Here is a 25,368-nt window from a genome sequence, read left to right as displayed (position 1 = left end):
TACATATGTATAACTGAATCACTTTACTGTATGGCAGAAATTAACACAACATTGTAAATTAACTATACTTCAATAAAAAAAAAATACCCCTTATAATGACTCCAAAGGACATGAAATACTTATAAATCTAACAAAACATATACAGGACTTATATTTTGAAAACTACAGTTTGCTGATGAGAGAAATTTTAAGAGATCTAAATAAATGGAGAGACAATGTTTAAAAAAAAAGGACAAAGGAGCTCTCTGGAGAAAGAAAAATAATGGAAAAAAATTTCAGATGGCAGATCAAAATGAAGGTCAAAATATTGGGGGACAAATGTTTTTTCATTGTTCTTTCATCGAACTGGGATGTTGTCAGTTTATATCATATAAAATAAATTAATATCCGCCTTGCAAATTTGCTGTGAGGATCGAAGAAACAGTATTTATAAGCAAGGTACCTAAGTTAATTTCTGTCAGTGTAGGCATTCAAAAAGCGTTGCTCTTATTCCTAATACTGTTCCTTTAAATAATTTTTTAAACCTTGTTTATGACTAGCAGAATCAGGAAAGCTGGAACAGCATAGCTAGGAGGCTTGCTGAGAGAGGGTCTGCCCTGCTCTGCACGCAGAGAGCTGCTTTATCATCGTTCTCCTCAAATGGAAAATGAGTTCCACCTCACTACCTGCGGAGCCCGGAGGGGACAGCTTCTGAGGCAGGTGTGGAGGAAGAAGCTGTGGGAAGGAGCCCTGTGACTCCGTAGTCGCTGTGTTTTGTATTTTATTTTGTTTTTGATTTAATGTAGGAAAGCAGGAGGGAAAAAAATAAAGCAATATGCACTGTTTGGGGGAAGTTCTTTTCTGTTTTAGATGGCTCAGCCTAGGTCAAGTGTGGCACGCCCCTTTTTAAAATTACACAATTAGACCCTACTCTAGATATAATAGATAACTAATATAATTACACGTTTACTGCTATTAGTTAATAATAAATTGTTTACCATCCCTCATGTCATTTGAGGTTTCTGAAGTTCTAGTGTTAGAATAATGAAAGCCATCCGGTAAAAAGCTCTAGGCCTGAGAAAACAAGGATGGCATCCAGAAATCCAAAGGAATGAATACTGAAAAAAAAAAAAATAGAAAGAAGTAAACCTGGAAAGACAGGAAAAAACAAAGACAGGCCAAAAAAAAAAAATGTACACAGATTATACTATAAGATCACTATTGAAATGCTTTTGTATGGTTCAATGTGAGTCAAATTGCATAAAATAAAAATTAAGTCACATCAGAGCTCTTGGATAATGGTGTGGCAGGCACAGTGGCTTGCTTACCCAGCAGCTGTTTCCAACCCCAGGCTCCAAGCTCTCCTCTGCCACAGAGGCAATGCCATGACCTCACATTCCCAGCCTTCTATTAAGCAAACAGTGGCCATAAGACCCTATTCTGGCCATTAAATGTCAGAGAATGCTTCTGAGAAGTTTCTGGAATTCTCTTTTCTTTTCTGATGGGAGAGGCAAACCTACAAAGAACGTTCTCGTTTGCCACCCCTCCCTTTCCGTTTTTGGCTCTGGCCTGGCAGCCATCTTGGATCCATGAGGGAACTTCACAAATAAGCCAAGGATGATAGAGCAGAACAACAGGAACTGGGTTGTTTATCACCTTACCAACCAACCAACAACCTCAGCAACAAACAGCCTTTTCTAAACTTCTTCTGAACTGATAATAATAAACGTCCGTATTTTAAGCCATGTCTAGTAGTCTACTCTCTGGTTTATAGCTGAGTGCATCCCATAAAAATACAAATAATTCCCTGGATTAGTGTTGAAAGGCATGACAAGTCAATCCAGGCTACTACTAAGGAAGAGATGGAGTCCACCTCTACCCGGAAGGAGCAGGCCAAGCTTTCAGGATGACAGGTGTTGTAGAGGAATGCTCAGACACAAAGCACGTGGGCGGCTGGCTGAGCTCACAGGTATGCAGCCAGGCTGGTAACCATGTGGCCTAGCAGCCACGGGAGGTTAAAACTAGAGAGTCAAAGACAAAAGGCCCAGGTAGGCGCCAGAGCCAGGACAGGAGCTGCAACAGAGGCACTGGCCTCAGGAAAACAGGTTTATGTAGCAGAGGCTAAGCCAAATTTAGAGGCAGCAGTTGAGATTCTCTGAAGGGAAGTGAGTGCAGCCAATAAAGCCTGCAGTACCACGACATCTTTTCAGGAGTGGCCCAGGAAGTCCTATGCGTCTTTTAAAAGATATTATGTGAGGGGAACAGGATCGCTATGAGACTTACAGAATTGGGTCAGATGCCCTGCCTCTATCCCTTTGTAAGCTCCTGAGTACTCACCATACTTTACAGTAACTGAGTTTGTCTTCCTCATGAGAAGGAATTTAGTTCCTCTGAGGATAGAAATCATGCTTTATTCATATCTGTGCCCTCATTGCCAAGCAGAGTACTTAACAACGATTGACTCACAGTTTGTTGGATGGATAATAAAGATAATAACAGTTTTATTGAACTCTTACAATGTGCCAGGCATTGTATAAGATGCTTTATAGACAATAGTTCATTTATTTCACAAAAACTAGTCACTATCATTACCCCCACTTAACTGATGAGGAAACTAGGGTTTACAAAAGTTAAGTAAATTTCCCTAGAATATCTGCCTAGGATATTCAGACTTTGCATCAGGAACCAGGCCATCTCCCTCCAGAGAATAGTGCTCTTACCCATTAATGGAGGGATCAAACCCGCACGCCCTGCATTAGAAAGCACAGTCTTAATCACTGGACCACCAGGGAACTCTCAGGTTTCCTAATACTTTTTTAACTGAAAAATATGCATAACTGTATGCACTAAACCTACAGGTAAAAGCACCAGGCACTCAGAGAGGCAAACTCCAGCCTGCAGGCTCCTACTGCTGCATCTGAATTGTGCTTGAAGCTTCAGGACTCTAGAAGCCCAGTACTGCTGAGTATTAATTCAATTGATTCAACACGCAATGTTGTGCCATGACTACAAGCTATCTCCTTCCCAGAGATCATAGTTACTGCCCTCAGATTGTAGGAATTAGGATGCATGACCTCTTCAGGACACATGACTCAATTCAGACCTAGGGACACATACAGAGTGAAAGTGAGGGGATGGAAAAAGATATTCCATGCAAATGGAAATCAAAAGAAAGCTGGAGTAGCAATTCTCATATCAGACAAAACAGACTTTAAAATAAAGACTATTACATGAGACAAAGAAGGACACTACATAATGATCAAGGGATTAATCCAACAAGAAGATATAACAATTGTAAATATTTATGCACCTAACATAGGAGCACCTCAATACACAGGCAAACGCTAACAGCCATAAAAGAGGAAATTGACAGTAACACAATCATAGTAGAGGACTTTAACACCCCACTCTCACCAATGGACAGACATCCCAAATGAAAATAAATAAGGAAACACAAGCTTTAAATGATGCGTTAAACGAGATGGACTTAATTGATATTATTGGACACTCCACCCGAAAACAACAGAATGCACGTTCTTCTCAAGTGCTCATGGAACATTCTCCAGGATAGATCATATCTTGGGTCACAAATCAAGCCTTGGTAAATTTAAGAAAATTGAAACCATATCAAGTATCTTTTCTGACCACAATGCTATGAGACTAGATATCAATTACAGGAAAAAAAATCTGTAAAAAATACAAACACATTGAAGCTAAACATTTTGCTATTAAATAACCAAGAGATCACTGAAGAAATCAAAGAGGAAATCAAAAAATACCTAGAAACAAATGGCAATGAAAACACAAGGACCCAAAACCTATGGGATGCAGCAAAAGCAATTCTAAGAGGTAAGTTCATAGCAATACAATCTTACTTCAAGAAACAAGAAACATCTCAAATAAACAACCTAATCTTACACTTAAAGCAATCAGAGAAAGAAGAATAAGAAAACCTCAAAGTTAGGAAAAGGAAAGAAATCATAAAGATCAGATCAGAAATAAATGAAAAACAAAGGAAGGAAACGATAGCAAAGATCAATGAAACTAAAACATGGTTCTTTGAGAAGATAAACAAAATTGATAAACCACTGGCCACACTCATCAAGAAAAAAAGTAAGAAGACTCAAATCAATAGAATTAGAAATGAAAAAGGAGAAGTAACAACTGACACTGCAGAAATACAAAGGATCATGAGAGATTACTACAAGCAACTATATGTCAAAAAAATGGACAACCTGGAAGAAATGGACAAATTCTTAGAAAAGCACATCCTTCCATGACTGAACCAGGAAGGAATAGAAAATATAAACAGACCAGTCACAAGCACTGAAATTGAAACTGTGATTAAAAATCTTCCAACAAACAAAAGCCCAGGACCAGATGGCTCCACAGGCAAATTCTATCAAACATTTAGAGAAGAGCTAACACCTATCCTTCTCAAACTCTTCCAAAATATAGCAGAGGGAGGAACACTCCCAAACTCATCCTACGAGGCCACCATCACCCTGATACCAAAACCAGACATGTCACAAAGAAAGAACCCTACAGCCCAATATCACTGATGAACATAGATGCAAAAATCCTCAACAAAATACTAGCAAATAGAATCCAACAGCACATTAACGGGATCATACACCATGATCAAGTGGGGTTTATCCCAGGAATGCAAGGATTCTTCAGTATACGCAAATCAGTCAATGTGATACACCATATTAACAAACTGAAGGAGAAAAACTATATGATCACCTCAATAGATGCAGAAAAAGCTTTCAACAAAATTCAACACCATTTATGATAAAAGCCCTCCAGAAAGTAGGCATAGAGGGAACTTACCTCAACATAATAAAGGCCATATATGACAAACCCACAGCCAACATCATTCTCAATGGTGAAAAAATGAAACCATTTCCACTAAGATCAGGAACAAGACAAGGTTGCCCAATCTCACCACTGTTATTCATCATAGTTTTGGAAGTGTTAGCCACAGCAATCAGAGATGAAAAATAAATAAAAGGAATACAAATTGGAAAAGAAGAAGTAAAGCTGTCGTTGCTTGCAGATGACATTACACTATACATAGAGAATCCTAAAGACACTATCAGAAAACTCCTAGAGCTAATCAATGAATTCGGCAAAGTAGCAGGATACAAAATCAATGCACAGAAAACTCTTGCATTCCTATACACTAATGATGAAAAATCTGATAGAGAAGTTAAGGAAACACTCCCATTTACTACTGCAAGAAAAAGAATAAAATACCTAGGAATAAACCTACCTAAGGAGACAAAAGACCTGTACGCAGAATACGATAACACACTATTGAAAGAAATTAAAGATGACACAAACAGCAGGACAGATATACCATGTTCTTCGATTGGAAGAATCAATATTGTGAAAATGACTATACTACCCAAAGCAACCTACAGATTCAATGCAATCTCTATCAAACTACCAATGGCATTTTTCACAGAACTAGAACAAAAAATTTCACAATTTGTATGGAAACACAAAAGATCCTGAATAGCCAAAGCAATCTTCAGAAAGAAAAACGCAGCTGGAGGAATCAGGCTCCCAGTCTTCAGACTGTACTACAAAGCTACAGTAATCAAGACAGTATGTTACTGGCACAAAAACAGAAATACAGACCAATGGAACAGGATAGAAAGTGCAGAGATAAACCCACACACATATGGTCACCTTATCTTTGATAAAGGAGGCAAAAGTATACAACGGAGAAAAGATAGCGTCTTCAGTAAGTGGTGCTGGGAAAACTGGACAGCTACATGGAAAAGAATGAAATTAGAACACTCTCTAACACCATACACAAAAATAAACTCAAAATGGATTAAAGACCTAAATGTAAGGCCAGACACTATAAAACTCTTAGAGGAAAACAGGCAGAACACTCTATGACATAAATCACAGCAAGATCCCTTTTGACCCACCTCCTAGAGAAATGGAAATAAAAACAAACATAAACAAATGGGACCCAATGAAACTTAAAAGCTTTTGCACAGCAAAGGAAAACATAAACAAGATGAAAAGACAAGCCTCAGAATGGGAGAATATATTTGCAAACGAAGCAACTGATAAAGGATTAATCTCTAAAATATACAAGCAGCTCATGCAGCTCAATATCAAAAAAACAGACAACCCAATCCAAAAATGGGCAGAAAAAAAAAAAAATGGGCAGAAGACCTAAATAGACATTTCTCCAAAGAAAATATACGGGTTGCCAACAAACACACAAAAGGATGCTCAACATCACTAATCATTAGAGAAATGTAAATCAAAACTACAATGACGTGCCACCTCACACTGGTCAGAATGGCCATCATCAAAAAGTCTACAAACAATAAATGCTGGAGAGGATGTGGAGGAAAGGAACCCTCTTGCACTGTTGGTAGGAATGTAAATTGATACAGCCACTATGAAGAACAATATGGAGGTTCCTTCAAAAACTAAAAATAACCTAGAGTCTGTCATACAGAGTGAAGTAAGTCAGAAAGAAAAAGACAAATACCGTATGCTAACACATATATATGGAATTTAAGAAAAAAAATGTCATGAAGAACCTAGGGGTAAGGCAGGAATAAAGACGCAGACCTACTAGAGAACGGACTTGAGGTTATGGGGAGGGGGAAGGGTGAGCTGTGACAGGGCGAGAGAGAGTCATGGACATATACACACTAACAAACGTAGTAAGGTAGATAGCTAGTGGGAAGCAGCCGCATGGCACAGGGATATTGGCTCGGTGCTTTGTGACAGCCTGGAGGGGTGGGATAGGGAGGGTGGGAGGGAAGGAGATGCAAGAGGGAAGACATATGGGAACATATGTATATGTATAACTGATTCACTTTGTTATAAAGCAGAAACTAACACACCATTGTAAAGCAATTATACCCCAATAAAGATGTTAAAAAAAAAAAAAACTAAAAATAGAACTACCATATGACCCAGCAATCCCACTACTGGGCATATACCCTGAGAAAACCATAATTCAAAAAGAGTCATCTACCACAATGTTCATTGAAACACTATTTATAATAGTCAGGACATGGAAGCAACCTAAGTGTCCATCAACAGATGAATGGATAAAGAAGAAGTGGCACATATATACAATGGAATATTACTCAGCCATAAAAAGAAACGAAATTGAGTTATTTGTAGTGAGGTGAATGGACCTAGAGACTGTCATACAGAGTGAAGTAAGTCTGAAAGAGAAAAACAAAGACCATATACTAACCCATAGATGTGGAATCTAAAAAAAAAAAAAAAAGGTTCTGAAGAACCTAGGGTCAGGACAGGAATAATGATGCAGACGTACAGAATGGACTTGAGGACATGGGGAGGGGGAAGTGTAAGCTGGGATGAAGTGAGAGAGTGGCATGGACATATATACACTACCAAATGTAAAATAGATAGCTAGTGGGAAGCAACTGCATAGCACGGGGAGATCAGCTCTGTGCTTTGTGACCACCTAGAGGGGTGAGATAGAGAGGGTGGGAGGGAGACGCAAGAGGGAGGAGATATGGGGATATATATGTATACATATACCTGATTCACTTTGTTATACAGCAGCAACTAACACAACATTTTAAAGCAACTATACTCCCATAAAGATGTTTAAAAAAATTTGTCAGCAGTTAGGTGAGATAATGAATTATTAGAAAAATAAAATTAAGCAAAGAGATCCAAATTCTTAGTTGAATAGATTTGTACGCATAAATAAAATTTCCTTAACCAAAAATTTTTGGATGGTATTTTATTCTGTGTATCATTTTGAAAATTCCTTCCAGGCAATAATGATTGAGGGATTAATATATTTTTTATAGTGTGTCAATTTATAGACTATTAAATGTTTATATTGCTTTATACAATATTCAGAATACTGGATTTAGGAGAATGATCAGAAATCTACAAGCATGAATAGGCCAGCCAGAGGATATTTGTCTAGTCCTACTCTTATACTGTTTTTACGAAGTTTGGAAACTTTGGGTGCTAATTCCCTAATTATGTGGTAATCATGGTCTGCCAGTAGAGTTCATTAAGTTGTTTCAAGTCAGCTTGTGGAATCTGTGGGTTTGCTCAGCATGTTGTTCTAAACTCAGAATTAAGATAGATTCATGGGATTTATCTTCAAGCAATTAAAACAAAGCTTCCACAAATTTAAATGTCATGATGATACAAGAATTCTGATAAGTTGACGAAAATGAGATATATTCCAATTTAGATATTTCTTGCACTAAGGAGAGAAAATTTTAATAAGATTCACAAGACTTGGATAAGTGAGTGCTAATGGTCAGAGTCACCATTCCTGACTTTAGGGGACTTGTAGGTAATCTTGGGAACAGATTACCTTTCAGTTCTTGGGCCCAGATCAGAATAACATTAGAAAGAAAGCAAGAAGAGGCTGAAGAAAGGAATCTAATATAATGATGGTCTAACAAGAGAAAGACTAAAACCGAGAAAAATATAAGCATTGGAGAAGTGAAAAATGGGTGGCAGAGGCTATGATAGGCCAACAAGAAAACAGAGGAGAGGAATTCTCTAGAGATGAAAAACAAAGTCAAGTGTGGTATCTGAATTCTTCCAGGAATCACTTTACACAACCATTCATTATACACTACTGAATATTCCATGAAGGCTGGAATTGGGTTTTATTCCTCACCTTATCTAGCATTGTGCCTGCTCCATAATAGATATGCAGTAAATGGTTATTAAATAAATGATTGAATGAATATTAAAGATAACTCACATCAGAAATAATTGATTGGAACAAGCTACCAATACTTCACCATGCAAACTCTATTCCTATTCAATACAGGAAATCTCCAAAGATAAAGAGATGGAAAAGAAGGAAATAACCACTAAGAGAATGTCACTGAATTCATTAACTCAAAGTAAGAATATTTATTGAGGTCCTAATTAGTATCAACGTCAAATGCTGTGATAAAGAGTAGCAAAGTGATGGTATGTGGAAGGTGGTCACAGTACTCTGTAGTTTACAACAATTCTTTAATTGTACACAAATAATATAGCAGTAGTACCAACTTATTTTTTGGTGCTTTTTTCTGCTTCTTGGATGACGTCACCTAATTTCTTAATGTAGCTTTCTGCATTGTTTGAAATTGTATCAAAAAATCCTAGAATTTCTTGCCTACTAAGCTAAGAAGGCAATATTCCATTAGTAGATGCTTGCTTTGATAGACTATTGCATAAGAGTTTCCCTGGATAAAAGTGATTTTAAATCCTACAACTTAATGTTTCATATACATAAAAGAGCTCAAATTGTAATTAATTGATTAATAATGATACTACCTTATAGAGTTGCTATGAGGAATAAATATGTCAATGCACATAAATAATGAGAACAGTGCCTGGCATTCAAGTACTTAAGCAGTGTTTACTATCATTCTTGCTGTTGTTTTTCCAGAGTGGTCCACATAAACCACTGGGACTAAAGAGTCAAGAGTATCGCCTCCTTTTTTCTGGAATATTATCTTATTACCAAAGCTAGATTCAGTGAACCAGAGATGGATAAGAAGTATGACCTGAAACTTCTGTTAATACAGATTAATGGCTGCATGCTAAGGTCAGTGAGCAAAGCTGAGCAGCTGTCCTCCTTGAGTGAACCTAGCCATCCCCCTGCAGTCTCAACTCCTCCAATCTCATGACAATTCAATCAAATGATGTTATAGAAATGATGTTTTGATAAATTTTAAAAGTATAATTTAAAACTGGATAGAAGCTATTTAACTGCAGAAAAACCTCCCCTAGGTCAAGATTGAACATTCAATAAATGATAAATTTTAAAAGCTGCTAACCAAATGTTGAAGTTTCAAAAGACCAGATGATATCATAACATGATATATTTAGTCTTGTAAATCTTCATGTTTGTTATTATTGTAACATTTCAAAAGGGAAAGTTGGGAATTTTATAGAGCATAGAGCATTATACTTTTAAAACAAACAAAGCCAAAACAGCAAAAGGCAGAATTCTAGCTTTGGGCCAAACAATTAATTTCCCTGATATTCAGTTATTTTAAAACAGACATCATCATCATAATAATATCCTGTTTATTTCACAAAATTTGGGGTACAATTAAGTAAAATAATGTCTGTAAAACCATTTGCATGATGTAAATTGTTCTGCAAGTGCATTATTATTTTTAGTTTATTTGTCTTGAAATGTTAGAATGTTCATAAGTATGAGCACATGGCCAGAGGTATGCATGTACATACACAGATGGAGGTTAATGTCTAATTCGAGTTCTTAGAAAGGAGCCAGCAAATTATGGTATGTGCTGTAATTACCTTCCTTCTTTGCATCTATTTTTCCCTAATACAGTAATGTTAAATTTGCAGAAAGAGAGGGAACTAAAATTATGGAAATTATAGTACGTGATTCTAACAGAGTATGCTTACAAAGTTTGAGGATAAGGTCAAGAAAAGATTACCATCTGAAATGTAATCTCGTAAAAATAAATTAGAAAAAATTAATGACCTTAATTGTCTGTATCATTGACCCACCCTAAGAGACTTTGGAAATAATGTTGCTGCTAAGAGCAAGGTGTATCTCAAATTCAATCATGTGAACTGGGTGGAGAGCTATGAGCTATGCAGTCGTTTTGCAACTTGTCTTGCATGAGATAAAAAGGAATAATTTTTTAAAATAAAAAAATCTCTAAAATTTTCAAATAATGGGTAACATTATTATCAGATAGAAACATCATTACAGCACAATTTCTTAAAGAGAACTAAAAAAGAACACCTATATCAGAGAATAATGGTAAGATTTCTGGCCCTGTTTCTAAACAAACTAGTGATGGATAAATTAGGATACCAATAGGAAACATGCCTATCAGTATACCTGTATTTATCTTTGGCTCAGGAAATACCCTCCTGGTGATCTACCCTGAACAGAAAAAAAAATCATAGATCAATACATATCTTCTTCATTTTCCTCATTAAACATTGAACACTAAGGAATATTTTTTATTAAAATTTCCTTTTACATCTAGGTCAATAATTCTCTTTACTGTATGTAAGAACAACCTAAACAGTTTCTAATACATGCCCATTTCCAGGCCATGACTAGATTCTAGGTTTTCAGATTTCCAAACTGGCCTCTCTTAAGCATTACATTCTTGTCATCTCTGAGAAAAATGAAAAAGTCAGGCATCTGAAAAGCCATAACTTAGACCAGCTCCAGGCTCTTGAGTGATTCACCAACGAACCACAGTCTATAAGGGCCACCTGATCATCCAGGTGACCTTTTCTCTCCTGGCCCATCAGTACCCTTCAAAACCTTGATTAATACTGCACATTCTCAATTACCCAGAATTCTATAGGGTAAATTAATTGACAAACGAAATGAAAATTTGTTCTGATGTCCCTTTTACAGACAACTTTCTAAATAAGTGCTGCTAAGAAGTGTAAACGTTTGGAGCAAATAATTTCAATGACTATTCTCTGCACAGTTGAAATTTTTGCAAAGCACATGCCAATGTTTTATGAGACAGCAATAACATAATGGAAAACTAATAGAGAGGAAGCAAAGTGATTTACAGGGTCTTTGAAAGATATTATTTGTATTTAGGGCTCCCTCTCAAGTTTCAGATTGAGTGCTTTAAGATTGTATAACCTAAAAGGGAAGAAAAACTTGACTGTTTCTTCAATCTCAGTTCCTTTCTTCAATAAGATGGGCTGTGCATTGGAACCTTAATCAAATATCCAAGATATGACTCCTGACTCCTCACTTTTCCTCACTGAGAGAAATTGCTACATTACAGTTACATCTAGTTAAGTTTGCTGCTTACTTTCCAAGGAATTCGGAAAATATACAGAGATCCAGGGAAGAGTCACATCTGGCCCCTATATCACACTTAGGGGAGTAATTGAATGGTAACTTCTGCTTTTACCCCCCTGGGGATTCTCTGCTACTGTACTGTGGGATGCCTGTTGGTGTGCCCTACTCAGTCATCCTAAGACATATGCCTAAGATATTTGTCATCCGTTATGACATACACATCTCTTAGCAAGCAGCAAGTATCCAAGTCAGCTCTCAACATAACGCTGTGTAGACTGCACTGCACAACTCCAAGCGGTGCTGCTCACACAGTGATGTGAATGGAGCCCCTTAGAATAGTGCAGCTGGCAGCCTGATTCAAGGTAGGAGCTCCTTTAACATTTTATCTTGGAGAGATGGGAGAATATTCCCATGACAATGATGGCAATGATAATGATGATGAACACTAACGATGATGGCCCAAATCTGTGAATACCTACAATGTGCTGATTACTCTATAATTATTTAAAAAAAGAATGACCAAAAGAAACTGATTAAATATCAGACTTTGAGGGACCTCTGCTAGGAACCATTATTGTTTTCTTAAAGCATGGGGTAAATGGAATGAGGTTAAATTACTAGAAAATGACAGATTTTTTTCGCCAAAAAAGGGTGGGATGGAATTATGCATAAAAATATAAGTAAATATTGTAACCTAATCTAGTACTAAATTTGGACTTTGGAAGTTCTTCTATTTCCTCCTTGTGAATTTATAGCAGTACCAGGATAAAGCCATACGGAGGAAAAGCTCTTCTCTCATAGGTTTTGAAGATTTAAGATATTTACTCATAAGTGATAGGTTTCTTGAGAGATTTGAACAACAAATTCAAATCTAAGTACTAAAATTGGTACAGCAGTTTTGTAAATAATCCTCCAAATCATACAGCAATTGAAATCATGACAAGCTAAATTAATCACAAGAATGCAAACATTTTTAAACAATTGTTACAGAGTCTTGGTCTACACTTTAGCAATAACAATTTCTGCATTGGGTGAAACACAGAGGCCACTAAGATGAACTCAACCTAATGACTAGAAATCCACACAGGATTGCTTCCAACCTAGTAAAACATAGTCATCAGTTTCTGATTTTTGGTTCTCAACCCCCTCCCCTAATCTGTGAAATCCTTCACGGGTAAATTCTATAAATGAAAAAAACCTTTGCTTTTAACTGCTTTTATCCTTTGATTTCTTTTCTAAATCTTCATGATGTGACTTTTCCAAATACTTCCTTTAAGTGAAAAATAAGTGTCTTTGGTTAAAATCCCCACCACTCCCGTGTTGTTATATAATGTCAAGGCATTGAATAATTCATCACAAGAGATCATTTTATTTAAATATTGAGAATAATATAAAATTGTATTACAATGAAAAATACTGGCTTGCTATCTTAATGGTAGTGATTATGAATTCCATTCCTGAAATAATGATGCCTGTTTTTAACAGAAAATCATTTCACCAATGCTTCCAGGCAATTTCAAAAACTTAACATAAGATCACTGTCAAAGGCCCAGGATCTGAATAATACATTCCTACATTACTGCGCAGAATCTATCATATCTTAAGGGCTAATTTTTTACTATAAAATCTGGATCTCAATCTGTACATTTATAGAATAACTTTTTCAAGTGCTGCTCTAGAGTTCTTAAGCAAATTAATGGAGAAATGCACCTCAGATGAAATCTGCAACCTCCCCAGGAACGGGAGGAAGTCTTTATATCTACATAACATTCCAGCTGAATCCAACTCCACTGAATGCAGTACTCAGCCTTTTCTGGTTTAAATATCTATACAAGTGATGATAAATGCTAAACTGGTGTCTTAAGGATGATCAACCAGAAATTAACTCCTAAGCTTTGCTCAAATGCTTTGAAGACTACAGTTTGTCTTCTTCCCTTCCTTGGCTAAGAAACAGATATACTGTTTTAGTCATTACACCCTAGAAGACGACTACTTAAATGTTAGGAATTTGGCTTTGAGAGGTCAATCCAGTTTGCTAAGCATATGACCTTATTTTTAATCAATGGCTGTTGAGACAATATCCTAGATGTAGAAGTGACTCATGAAGTATGTAGGAATCATGAATAAGAGAGGTTTGCTTTAAACTGGAGAACAGAGAGGTGTTGAGATGGTGAATTAGAAACAAAGATCAGGAAGGACAAAGTACAGTGACTTACCTCTAATACTTTGGTCAAATTGTTAAATAGAGCTTGTCCAGCACTGACTTTATATTTAACACCTCTGACTGTGCCATTTTTGCTTAAAATGTTGACTCTTCTTGTACCAAACCCCTTCTCGCTGGCAGCCCTTGCTAACACCAGCAAGTTATCCTGGTCATTCTCCTGCTCGTCCCCTTCCGATCCTATGTGGCCATTCTGCTGTCCATCAGACTCACTGAGTCCATCTATGCCACAGATACTGGCACATTCAGAATCCAGAGAGCCTGCCGGTCGCCCATCTTCATATACCTCCTTCAGAACTCGCCCACTGTGAGATGACGCGATCCGAAACCGGACTTTCCGTGACCTGTCATTTTCTGGCTTCATCTCCCTTTTCAGCATGGTCCCATCCACATAATAAGCTGTTCACATAATTCTGGTTCCCTGGTTACTGCATTAGTCCACTTTCCATATAGCAATACCAGAGCTTAATTCTAGTGACAGCAGCACTCATATGAAACTAACATCAAAACGAAAGAAGATTCCCAAGAACTTACAGTGCATCTCTGCTATTAATAATGAATGTGTGTGTGTGTGCTATGGTTACCTTTAAACTAAAACCTGCAAAGTGATCCCAGCCTTTAAATATTAAATAGCCATGGTGGAGGCTTTAGCAAGACAAGTGCAAGAAAGTAGCATGCAATGAAACAGAAAATAAGTCTGGGGCAAGGAAATGAAAGACTTGGACTTTGAAGCCAGTGGTAAGTGTTGAAAAGGATCTTAGCAGCAGAAATACCTCTAACAGCTCAGAATGGAGACCAGGGATAAAATATGGAATCAAATGTGTAGGAGGGGAGGTGTCATAGTCTTCTCACAGTGCTTATTCCTTCTGTCTTTCATGCTCTTTAAAAAGGGCAGTGAACATATTACATGCCTGCATAGAGCTATCAATATTAGCTCTTATTAAATCATCAGTTAGACTTCATCCATATTGTATACGATGAATTTTCAATCTACACCTTCATCTTCATGCACAAGCAGTTTTACTGAAGAATAGCTTTTTAACAGGTTATAACAAGGAATATCTTTTCTTTTGTTGCTTTCCCACTTTTGCCAGCAGAAAACACTCCTCTCTTTGACAAAGGGAAAGGTTTTGGAAAGGAAACATGGAACAGCGAGGGAAGAATGGAAAATCCTCCAAGCCAGCCAGATCAGCCAAAGTAATCCAGGTGATCAACATTGATAAATATCATATCCAAATCACCCATGCATAGAGAAGGGTCCGCCTTACGCTGTGCTCAGTGGATTTTCTGTCACTTTGGCAAGCACCTGAAGAAGCTCCTAAGATACAAGGACATATTGGAACTTATACCATAGTAAGTGCCCCAACCTGTCTGAAACTCCAGAGGGAGGATACTCAGCTGGCTCTCATACTGAGTTTCAAGCTTTTTTTATCTTTGTAAGTCTTTACCTGATTATAAACTCAATTTATACTTACTTCAGAAAAAACAGCTTAAAGTTGAAAATAAAAGTCACAACTAACGTCACCAGAGATGTTAGTAATTTTGTGAAATGTCTTCCAGTGTGTATGAAGGTGAGATGCTCTGATGCACACATAACTACATTGCTCAGCCTCCTGCATTTAAGGGAGAGGAAGCAAATGCTTAGCTTTTGCCGAGGGGACGTGAGCAAAAGTGACGTGTCATTTGTGGGCCAAGGCAGTTGACAGACAGTGTCCTGTCCATGCTATTTCTCTTCCCACCTGCTACCTGGACGGCGCCAGCAATCTTGTCATATGCTGAGCTTGTCAGAATCACAGAGAAACTCACAGCCACGACCACTGCATTGGGCTACAAATAAAAGGAAGTATATGCTAGTGTAAGAAGATATGTGCCCTGATGTATAATATGCCCTAGATATTTATAATTCACACACCTGTCTTAAGCTAAAATAAAAAATTAAGCTTTTCTCTTCAGTGGATAAATCTTTGTAATTCATTTTTCATTCAGGCAATGAGTATCCCACAATCATCTACTGAGTGCCACCCAAGAGTAAGACATAGCTGGCGACTATAGCAAATATAAAGATATATAAAATTATGTCCCATACCTTCCATTGGTAACATAATGCTTAGACAAAATAGCTATAGTTCAACACAGTGTATTTTAAGCATATACAGAATCCCTCTTTCTTGAAATAACAAAATTTCTAGTCATCGCCAATAAAACATTATCAATGCTATTCTCAACACTCTCCACTCTCATTTTGTTTACAATTTGTTCCCAGCTGCTCAATGTGAACGTAGCACTTTCTAACTATTCCACTTGCCACCTTTTCCCAGTATCAGTTTATTATTCCCTACATTATAATTGCTTTGCCAGTCTAGCATCCCCCCCTTGAGCAAGAATTTCCTTCTTTTCCTTCAGAGGTATTCTTACCATCATTTATTCATTTAACAATATTTATTGGGCACCTACTAAATGTCCAAAAGTTGCTGGATCTATGCAGGTGAATGTAATAGGCATGATCCCTGCCTTGAGAGTTAGGTAACATTCAATAAACAAATAAAGATAATAATGAAAACTGTAACAAGCATGACCAAGTGAAAAAAAGTGGATATAATCAGAAATGATATAAGGGAGCCTACTTTAGAAAAGTCACAGTAAGCCTCTCTGAAGAGAAGACATTAAACTAGGGTCTAGCAAAATTAGAAGAGATTGATTGAGGTGGGAAGGAGTAGCTGGAGATAGTTCCTAAACTTCAGTGGCAAGTGAAAAGGCCCTGAGGCAGAAAACAATAGGTTCGTTGAAAGAACTAAAAAAAGACAGAGTGGCCAAAGACAAGTATAACTCCCATTCTACAAAGCTCTTCTCAAAAGAGGGCAAGACTAGCGAGACCTTTCCTTCCTAACCTAACCCTTGATTTATGCTACCCCTCAAAACATGAACAAAACCCCCATTAACACGATAAACCATATTACCAATACAGAAATATTTCAAGTTTGTTACCAATGGGCATCTATTTATTTAAAATAGAAAGTTAAAAATTCCAGAAGCTATAGAGCGTCAAATGTTTCATTAACCAAACTAGAACTACTTTGGAAATTACCATGAATGATGTATTCACAGAAAAAAATACTCCTTGTTCAATTCCCAGTAGAAACAATAACCTAGCAGCTATACCTAGGCCTGGATATTTCTTGTTGGCATTAGTTTTTTAATCAGAATATCTAATTATTTCCTTATTTGCAGAGAAAGTATGACATCAAAATATAATTATTCTTTTACTCATCTTGTCTCCAAATATTGCCCCACATACTATTCTGTGTGTGATCATCACTGCATGGTGAGAAGTAATTTTAACCATATTTCTAGCATTTGGAGCATAAGTTTTTAATCCCTTGGATCACAGTAAATATGTGCAAAATGTCTCCATTTGCTGCTACTTTACAGCTATCATATTCACTACTTTATTTTTTGGTCTTGCAGAAATACTGCCAGTCGTTGGCAAGGTAATGGTCTTTTCTCCAGCAACACTTGTCCCTAGAGAAGCAATAAATCATGACTCACTCCCCAAGTGCTGTTCTCAGAACTTCTGTTTGGATGGAAAGAACCAATCAATTTTTATTTTCTAACTACATTGGTGATTAGAAGGAGAAAAAAAAGATTTACTAACCATCAGTAAAATAAGAAAAACAAGCTACCCCTGAAACTTTTCAGCTTATAGAATATTGAACTTTTCTTAACACACATGAATTTGCAAATCAAAATTCACAGCTCAATTATTCATTTGAAGGGCAGAGAACTTCTAATCAGAAAAGAAACTCAGTGCATTAAAGAAAATATTCTTTGAAAACAGGACTATTATTTTATTAAATAACGAGAAAGATGGATGATTTCTTAGTTTATAGATTAGCGGTTAAGAACGGGGGCTGTGGGTGTACACAATGCTGGGTTTAAACCTTGGATATGCCACCCCTAAGTGACCTTGAGCCTCAGTTTCCTCATCAGTCAAACAGTAGTTTTTATTGCATAGAATGTTTGGCAAGATTGACTAGAATGATATATATGAAGTGCTTTGAATGCTGATCAACAGAGGGTAGCTATAAATCCCAAGTTACTTAAAATAGCTAAACATACATATAGTCATCCCTAGGTATCCTGGGGGATTGGTTCCGGGACCCCCATGGTTACTAAAATCCATGGATGCTCAAGTCCCTTATTAAATGGCATGGGGGGGGGGGCTTCCCTGGTGGCGCAGTGGTTGAGTGTCCGCCTGCCGATGCAGGGGACATGGGTTCGTGCCCCGGTCCGGGAAGATCCCACATGCCGTGGAGCGGCTGGGCCCGTGAGCCAGGGCCGCTGAGCCTGCGCGTCCGGAGCCTGTGCTCCGCAACGGGAGAGGCCACAACAGTGAGAGGCCCGCTATCGCAAAAAAAAAAAAAAAAAAAGGCATGGGGAGAGGAGTCAAGATGGCGGTGTGGGAAGATGCAGAGTTCGCATCTCCCCATAACTAGGGTGTCTGCTGGACACTGATGGGGGACCCCAATGCCTAAGAAGATGGGAAGAACCCCCAAGCGAACCAGTAGAGCGTGGGGGAACTGAGGGGGGAGGAGAAGTGGAGGCTGGACAGGACTGATGCCTGAAGGGTGGCTGAGAGCAGGGGAGGGGTTTCCATACCTGGGGGGGCCCTCAGGGGCTTGGATCAGCAGGGAGCAGGCCCAGCATTTCCCCTGCCCAATCCACCGGGGAAGTCGGCCAGCTCTCAGGCCGGGTCCTACACCCTCAGAGGTCCCCTCCGGGCTGGGTTAGTCCTGGAGGCATAGAAGGGAATCCAGGAGAACAAGAGAGGCAGGCAGGAGGGGCCCTCCAGGACCGGAGGAGTGGGAGAAGAGTGGAGGGCGTTCTGGAGGAGTGGGAGAAGAGTGGAGGGCGTTTGCTCCACCCACTGGGGCCCTAAGCTCCCAGGTCGATCTCCCACTCTCCAAAGCTCACTCCAGGCTGCGTGGGCCCTGGGGGCATAGGAGGGAGGCCAGGGAGATCAGGAGAGGCAGGTAGGTGGGACACTCCAGGATGGAAGGAGCAGGAGAGGAGCGGAGGGAGGGCGTTTGCCCCACCCACTAAGGCCCAGGGAGCCTGCTAAGTTCCCAAGCAGATCCCCACCCTCCAAAGCCCACTACAGGCTGAGTGGGTCCTGGGGACATAAGAGGGAGGCCAGGAGGCTTGCAGGAGGGGCTCTCCAGAACAGGAGGAGCAGGAGATGAATGGAGGGCGTTTGCCCCGCCCACTCGAGCCCAGGAAGCCTGCTGGGCTCCCAGGTGGGGTTGCCCACCCTCTGAGGCCAGAGGCCACTTCTGGTCTGGGCATGGGGTCACTTCTGTTCTGTTGAGCCTAAGCCCCACCCCCCCACCCCCCCACCTTTTCCAGCCCTGTGAGTACTAAGCATAGGCCCTGCCCACCACCCAAACCTCACCCATGCATAGGCCATGCCCTCCACTACCAAGGCCTTATCCACCTTTTTTTTTTTTTTTTTTTTTTTTGCCGCCCAGTGTGTTTGGCAGGATCTTGGTTCACAAGTCAGGAGTAGGACCAAAGCTCCTGCAGTGGGAGCACCAAGTCCGAACCACTGGACTAACAGATAACCTCAGACCCCAGGGAATATTCATCAGAGTGAGGTCTCCTGGAGGTCCTCACTTCAGCACCAAGACCCAGCTCTACCCAATAGCCTACAATCTGCAGTGCTGGAAGCCTTAGGCCAAACAACCTAAGACAGGAACACAATGCCACTCAAAAAAAAAGAAAAAAAAATGAGATGGCAAAAAAATATGTCACAGATGAAGGAGCAAGGTAAAAACCTAAAAGAGCAAATAAATGAAGAGGAAATAGGCAATCTACCTGAAAAAGAATTCAGAGTAATGATAAGAAAGAGGATCCAGAATCTCAGAAATAGAATGGAGGCACAGATTGAGAAAATACCAGAAATGTTTAAAAAAGAACTACAAGAGCTAAAGAACAAACAAACAGAGATGAACAACACAATAAATGAAATGAAAACTACACTAGAAGGAATCAATAAGTGAATAAATTAGGCAAAAGAATGAATAAGTGAGCTGGAAGACAAAATGGTGGAAATATCTGCCAAGGAGCAGAATAAAGAAAAAAGAATGAAAAGAACTGAAGACAATCTCAGAGACCTCTGGGACAATACTAAATGCGCCAATATTCAAATTATCGGGGTCCCAGAAGAAGAAGAGAAAAAGAAAGGGTCTGAGAAAATATTTGAAGAGATTATAGTGGAAAACTTCCCTAACATGGGAAAGGAAATAGTCACCCATGTCCAGGAAGCGCAGAAAGTCCCATACAGGATAAATCCTAGGAGAAACACACCAAGACACATATTAATCTAACTAACAAAAATTAAATTCAAAGAAAAAATATTAAAAGCAGCAAGGGAAAAACAAAAAATAACATACAAAGGAATCTCCATAAGGTTATCAGCTGATTTTTCAGCAGAAACTCTGCAGGCCAGAAGGGAGTGTCAGAATACACATAAAGTAAAGAAAAAGAAAAACCTACAACCAAGATTACTCTACCTGGCAAGGATCTCATTCAGATGACGGAGAAATCAAAAGCATTTCAGACCAGCAAGAGCTAAGACAATTCAGCACCAAACCAGCTTTACAACAAATGCTAAAGAAACTTCTCTAGGCGGGAAACACAGTAGAAGAAAAAGACCCACAAAAACAAACCCAAAACAATTAAGAAAATGGTAATAGGAACATACATATTGATAATTACCTTGAATGTAAACGGATGAAATGCGCCAACCAAAAGACACAGACTGGCTGAATGGATACAAAAACAAGACCCATATATATGCTGTCTACAAGAGACCCACTTCAGACCCAGGGACACATACAGACTGAAAGTGAAGGGATGGAAAAAGGTATTCTATGCAAATGGAAATCAAAAGAAAGCTGGAATAGCAATACTCATATCAGATAAAATAGACTTTGAAATAAAGACTGTTATAACACATAAGAAAGGACACTACATAATGATCAAGGGATCAATCCAAGAAGAAGATATAACAATTATACATGTTTATGCACCCAACATAGGAGTACCTCAATACATAAGGCAAATGCTAACAACCATGAAAGGGGAAATCTACAGTAACACAATAATAGTAGGGGACATTACCACCCCACTTACACCAATGGACAGAACATCCGAACAGAAAATAAATAAGGAAACACAAGCTTTAAATGACACAACAGACCAGATAGATTTAATTGATATTTATAGAATATTCCACCCGAAAGTGGCAGAATACACTTTCTTCTCAAGTGCACATGGAACATTCTCCAGGATAGATCACATCTTGGGTCACAAATCAAGCCTCAATAAAGTTAAGAAAATTTAAATTGTATCAAGGACCTTTTCTGACCACAACGCTATGAGATTGGAAATCAATTACAGGAAAAAACTGTAAAAACCATAAATACATGGAGGCTAAACAGTGTGCTACTAAATAACCATGAGATCACTGAAGAAATCAAAGAAGAAATAAAAAATACATAGAAACAAATGACAATGAAAACACAATGACCCAAAAGCTATTCGACACAGCAAAAGCAGTTCTAAGAGGGAAGTTTATATCAATTCAATCTCACCTCAAGAAGAAAGAAAAATCTCAAATAAACAATCTAACCCTACACCTGAAGCAACTAGAGAAAGAAGAACAAAGAAAACCCGAAGTCAGTAGAAGGAAAGAAATCATAAAGATCAGAGCAGAAATAAATGAAATAGAAATGAAGAAAAAACTAGCAAAGATCAATAAAACTAAAACCTGGTTCTTTGAGAAGATAAACAAAATTGATAAACCCTTAGCCAGACTCATCAAGAAAAAAAGGGAGAGGATGCAGATCAATAAAATTAGAAATGAAAATGGAGAAATCACAACTGACACCACAGAAATACAAAGGATTATAAGAGACTACTACAAACAACTATATGCCAATAAAATGGACACCACGAAGAAATGGACAAATTCTTGGAAAGGTATATTTTCCAAGACTGAACCAGGAGGAATTAGAAAATATAAACAGACCTATCACAAGTGAAATTGAAACTGTAATTAAAAATCTTCCAACAAACAAAAGTCCAAGACCAGATGGCTTCACAGGTGAATTCTATCAAACATTTAAAGAATAGCTAACACAGATCCTTCTCCAACTCTTCCAAAAAATTGCAGAGGGAGAAACACTTCCAAATTCATTCTACAAAGCCACCATCACCCTGACACCAAAACCAGAAAAAGATATCACAAGAAAAGAAAATTATAGAACAATATCACTGATGAATATAGATGCAAAAATCCTGAACAAAATGCTAGGAAACAGAATCCAACAACATAGTAAAAGGATCAGACACCCTGATCAAGGGGGATTTATCCCAGGGATGCAAGGATTCTACAATATATGCAAATCTATGCAAATCAATCAATTGTATACACCATATCAACAAATTAAGGAATAAAAACCATATGATCATCTCAATAGATGGAGAAAAAGCTTTTGACAAAATTCAACACCGATTTATGATAAAAACTCTCCAGAAAATGGGCATAGAGGGAACCTATTTCAACAGAATAAAGGCCACATATGACAAACCCACAGAAAACATCACACTCAATGGTGAAAAACTGAAAGCATTTCCACTAAGATCAGGAACAAGACAAGGATGTCCACTCTTGCTACTCTTATTCAACATAGTTTTCGAAGTCCTAGCCACAGCAATCAGAGAAGGAAAAGAAATAAAAGGAATACAAATTGGAAAAGAAGAAGTAAAACTGTCACTGTTTGCAGATGAGATGATACTATACATAGAAAATCCTAAAGATGCCACCAGAAAACTACTAGAACTAATCAATGAATTTAGTAAGGTTGCAGGATACAAATTTAATGCACAGAAATCTCTGGCATTCCTATACACTAATAACAAAAAATCAGAAAGAGAAATTAAGGAAACAATCCCATTTACCATCACAGCAAAAAGAATAAAATACCTAGGAATAAACCTACCTAAGGAGGTGAAAGACTTGTACTCAGAAAACTATAAAACACTGATGAAAGATATCAAAGATGACATAAACAGATGGAGGAATATACCATGTTTTTGGATTGGAAGAATAAACATTGTGAAAATGACTATACTACCCAAAGCAATCTACAGATTCAATGTGATCCCTATCAAACTACCAATGGCATTCTTCACAGAATTAGAACCAAAAATTTTACAATTCGTATGGAAACACAAAAGACCCCAAATAGCCAAAGTAATATTGAGAAAGAAAAATGGAGCTGGAGGAATCAGGCTCCCTGACTTCAAAGTATACTACAAAGCTACAGTAATCAAGATAGTATGGTACTGGCACAAAAACAGAAATATAGATCAATGGAACAGGATAGAAAGCCCAGAGATAAACCCATGCACATATGGTCACCTAACTTACGACAAAGGAGGCAAGAACATACAATGGAGAAAAGACAGCCTCTTCAATAAGTGGTGCTGGGAAAACTGGACAGCTACATGTAAAAGAATGAAATTAGAACACTCCCTAACAGCATACATAAAAATAAACTCAAAATGGATTAAGGACCTAAATGTAAGACCAGACACTATAAAACTCTTAGAGGAAAACATAGGAAAAACACTCTGACATAAACCACAGCAAGATCTTTTTTGACCCACCTCCAAGAGTAATGGAAATAAAAACAAAAATAAACAAATAGGACCTAATTAAACTTCAAAGGTTTTGCACAGCAAAGGAAACCATAAACAGGACGAGAAGATAACCCTCAGAATGGGAGAAAATATTTGCAAATGAAACAATGGACAAAGGATTAATCTCCAAAATATACAAACAGCTCATGGAGCTCAATATCAAAAAAACAAACAATTCAATTAAAAAATCGGTAGAAGACCTAAATAGACATTTCACCAAAGAAGACATACAGATGGTCAAGAGGCACATGAAAAGATGCTCAACATCACTAATTATTAGAGAAATGCAAATCAAAACTACGAGATATGGTCTCACCCCAGTCAGAATGGCCATTATCAAAAAATCTAGAAACAATAAATGCTGAAAAAGGTGTGCTGAAAAAGGAACCTTCCTGCACTGTTGGTGGGAATGTAAATTGATACAGCCACTATGGAGAACAGTATGGAGGTTCCTTAAAAAACTAAAATTAGAACTACCATATGACCCAGCAATCCCACTACTGGGCATATACCCTGAGAAAACCATAATTCAAAAAGAGTCATGTACCACAATATTCATTGTAGCTCTATTTACAGTAGCCAGGACATGGAAGCAACCTAAGTGTCCATCGACAGATGAATGGATAAAGAAGATGTGGCACATATATACAATGGAATATTACTCAGCCATAAAAAGAAACGAAATTGAGTTATTTGCAGTGAGGTGGATAGACCTAGAGTCTATAATACAGAGTGAATTAAGTCAGAAAGAGAAAAACGAATACTATATGCTAACACATTTATATGGAATCTAAAAAAATATATATATGGTACTGATGAACCTAGCGGCAGGGCAGGAATAAAGACGTAGACGTAGAGAATGGACCTGAGGACACAGTGGGGGAAGGGGAAGCTGGGGCGAAGTGAGAGTAGCATCAACACATATACACTACTGAATGTAAAACAGTTCGCTAGTGGGAAGCAGCAGCATAGCACAGGGAGATCAGCTCAGTGCTTTGCAATGACCTAGAGACATGGGATAGGGAGGGTGGGAGGGAGGCCCAAGAGGGAGAGTATATGGGGATATATGTTTGCATATGACTGATTCAATTTGTTGTACAACAGAAACTAACACAGTTTTGTGAAGCAATTATACTCCAATAAAGATCTATTAAAGAAATAAAGTAAAATGTCATAGTATTTGCATATAAGGTACACACATCCTCCCATATACTTCAAATCATCTCTAGATTCTTATAGTACCTAACACAATGTAAATGCTATTAAATCGTTGCCAGTGTGTGCCAAATTTAAGTTTTGTTCTTTGGAACTTTACAGAATTTTTTCAAATATTTCCATCCATGGTTGTTTGAAACCATGGATGTGGAACCTCATGGATATGGAGTGCCGACTGTACCGTTTGGAGGACAGTGAGAAGAATGGAGCCAGGTGAGCATAATTAAGTGACAGAGAATCAAGGCAATTTGTTTGTGGTCTGATTCGAGGGCTTGGAGGCTGAATCAGTCTGTCATCACTTAGATCCTAGGAGAAGGGCTCCAGTTTGCACAAGCTTGTCTGCTCTATACCATTATGGACTGTTGACTATATACTA

At 38.1% G+C, this 25,368-nt stretch overlaps 1 protein-coding gene across 5 annotated transcripts in view; it reads right to left on the bottom strand.

Moving 5' to 3' along the window:
• GRXCR1 (glutaredoxin and cysteine rich domain containing 1) overlaps nt 1-25,368 on the bottom strand; it is a gene marked incomplete at its 5' end in the record, with an annotated part of 298,880 nt that overhangs the window by 91,841 nt on the left and 181,671 nt on the right. Inside the window, one exon of one of the 5 annotated variants that reach the window (XM_079920430.1) lies at nt 14,008-14,391. The exons of the other annotated variants lie outside the window; for them this stretch is intronic. Within the exon in view, the coding sequence (XP_079776556.1) occupies nt 14,008-14,391 (384 nt within the window). Of the gene's footprint in view, nt 1-14,007; nt 14,392-25,368 lie in introns of those variants that run through there. 5 annotated transcript variants of the gene reach the window in all.

This window comes from Stenella coeruleoalba, assembly GCF_951394435.1.
Source record: "Stenella coeruleoalba genome assembly, chromosome: 4".
NCBI lineage: Eukaryota > Metazoa > Chordata > Mammalia > Artiodactyla > Delphinidae > Stenella > Stenella coeruleoalba.
This window is presented reverse-complemented; position numbering and strand designations above follow the sequence as displayed.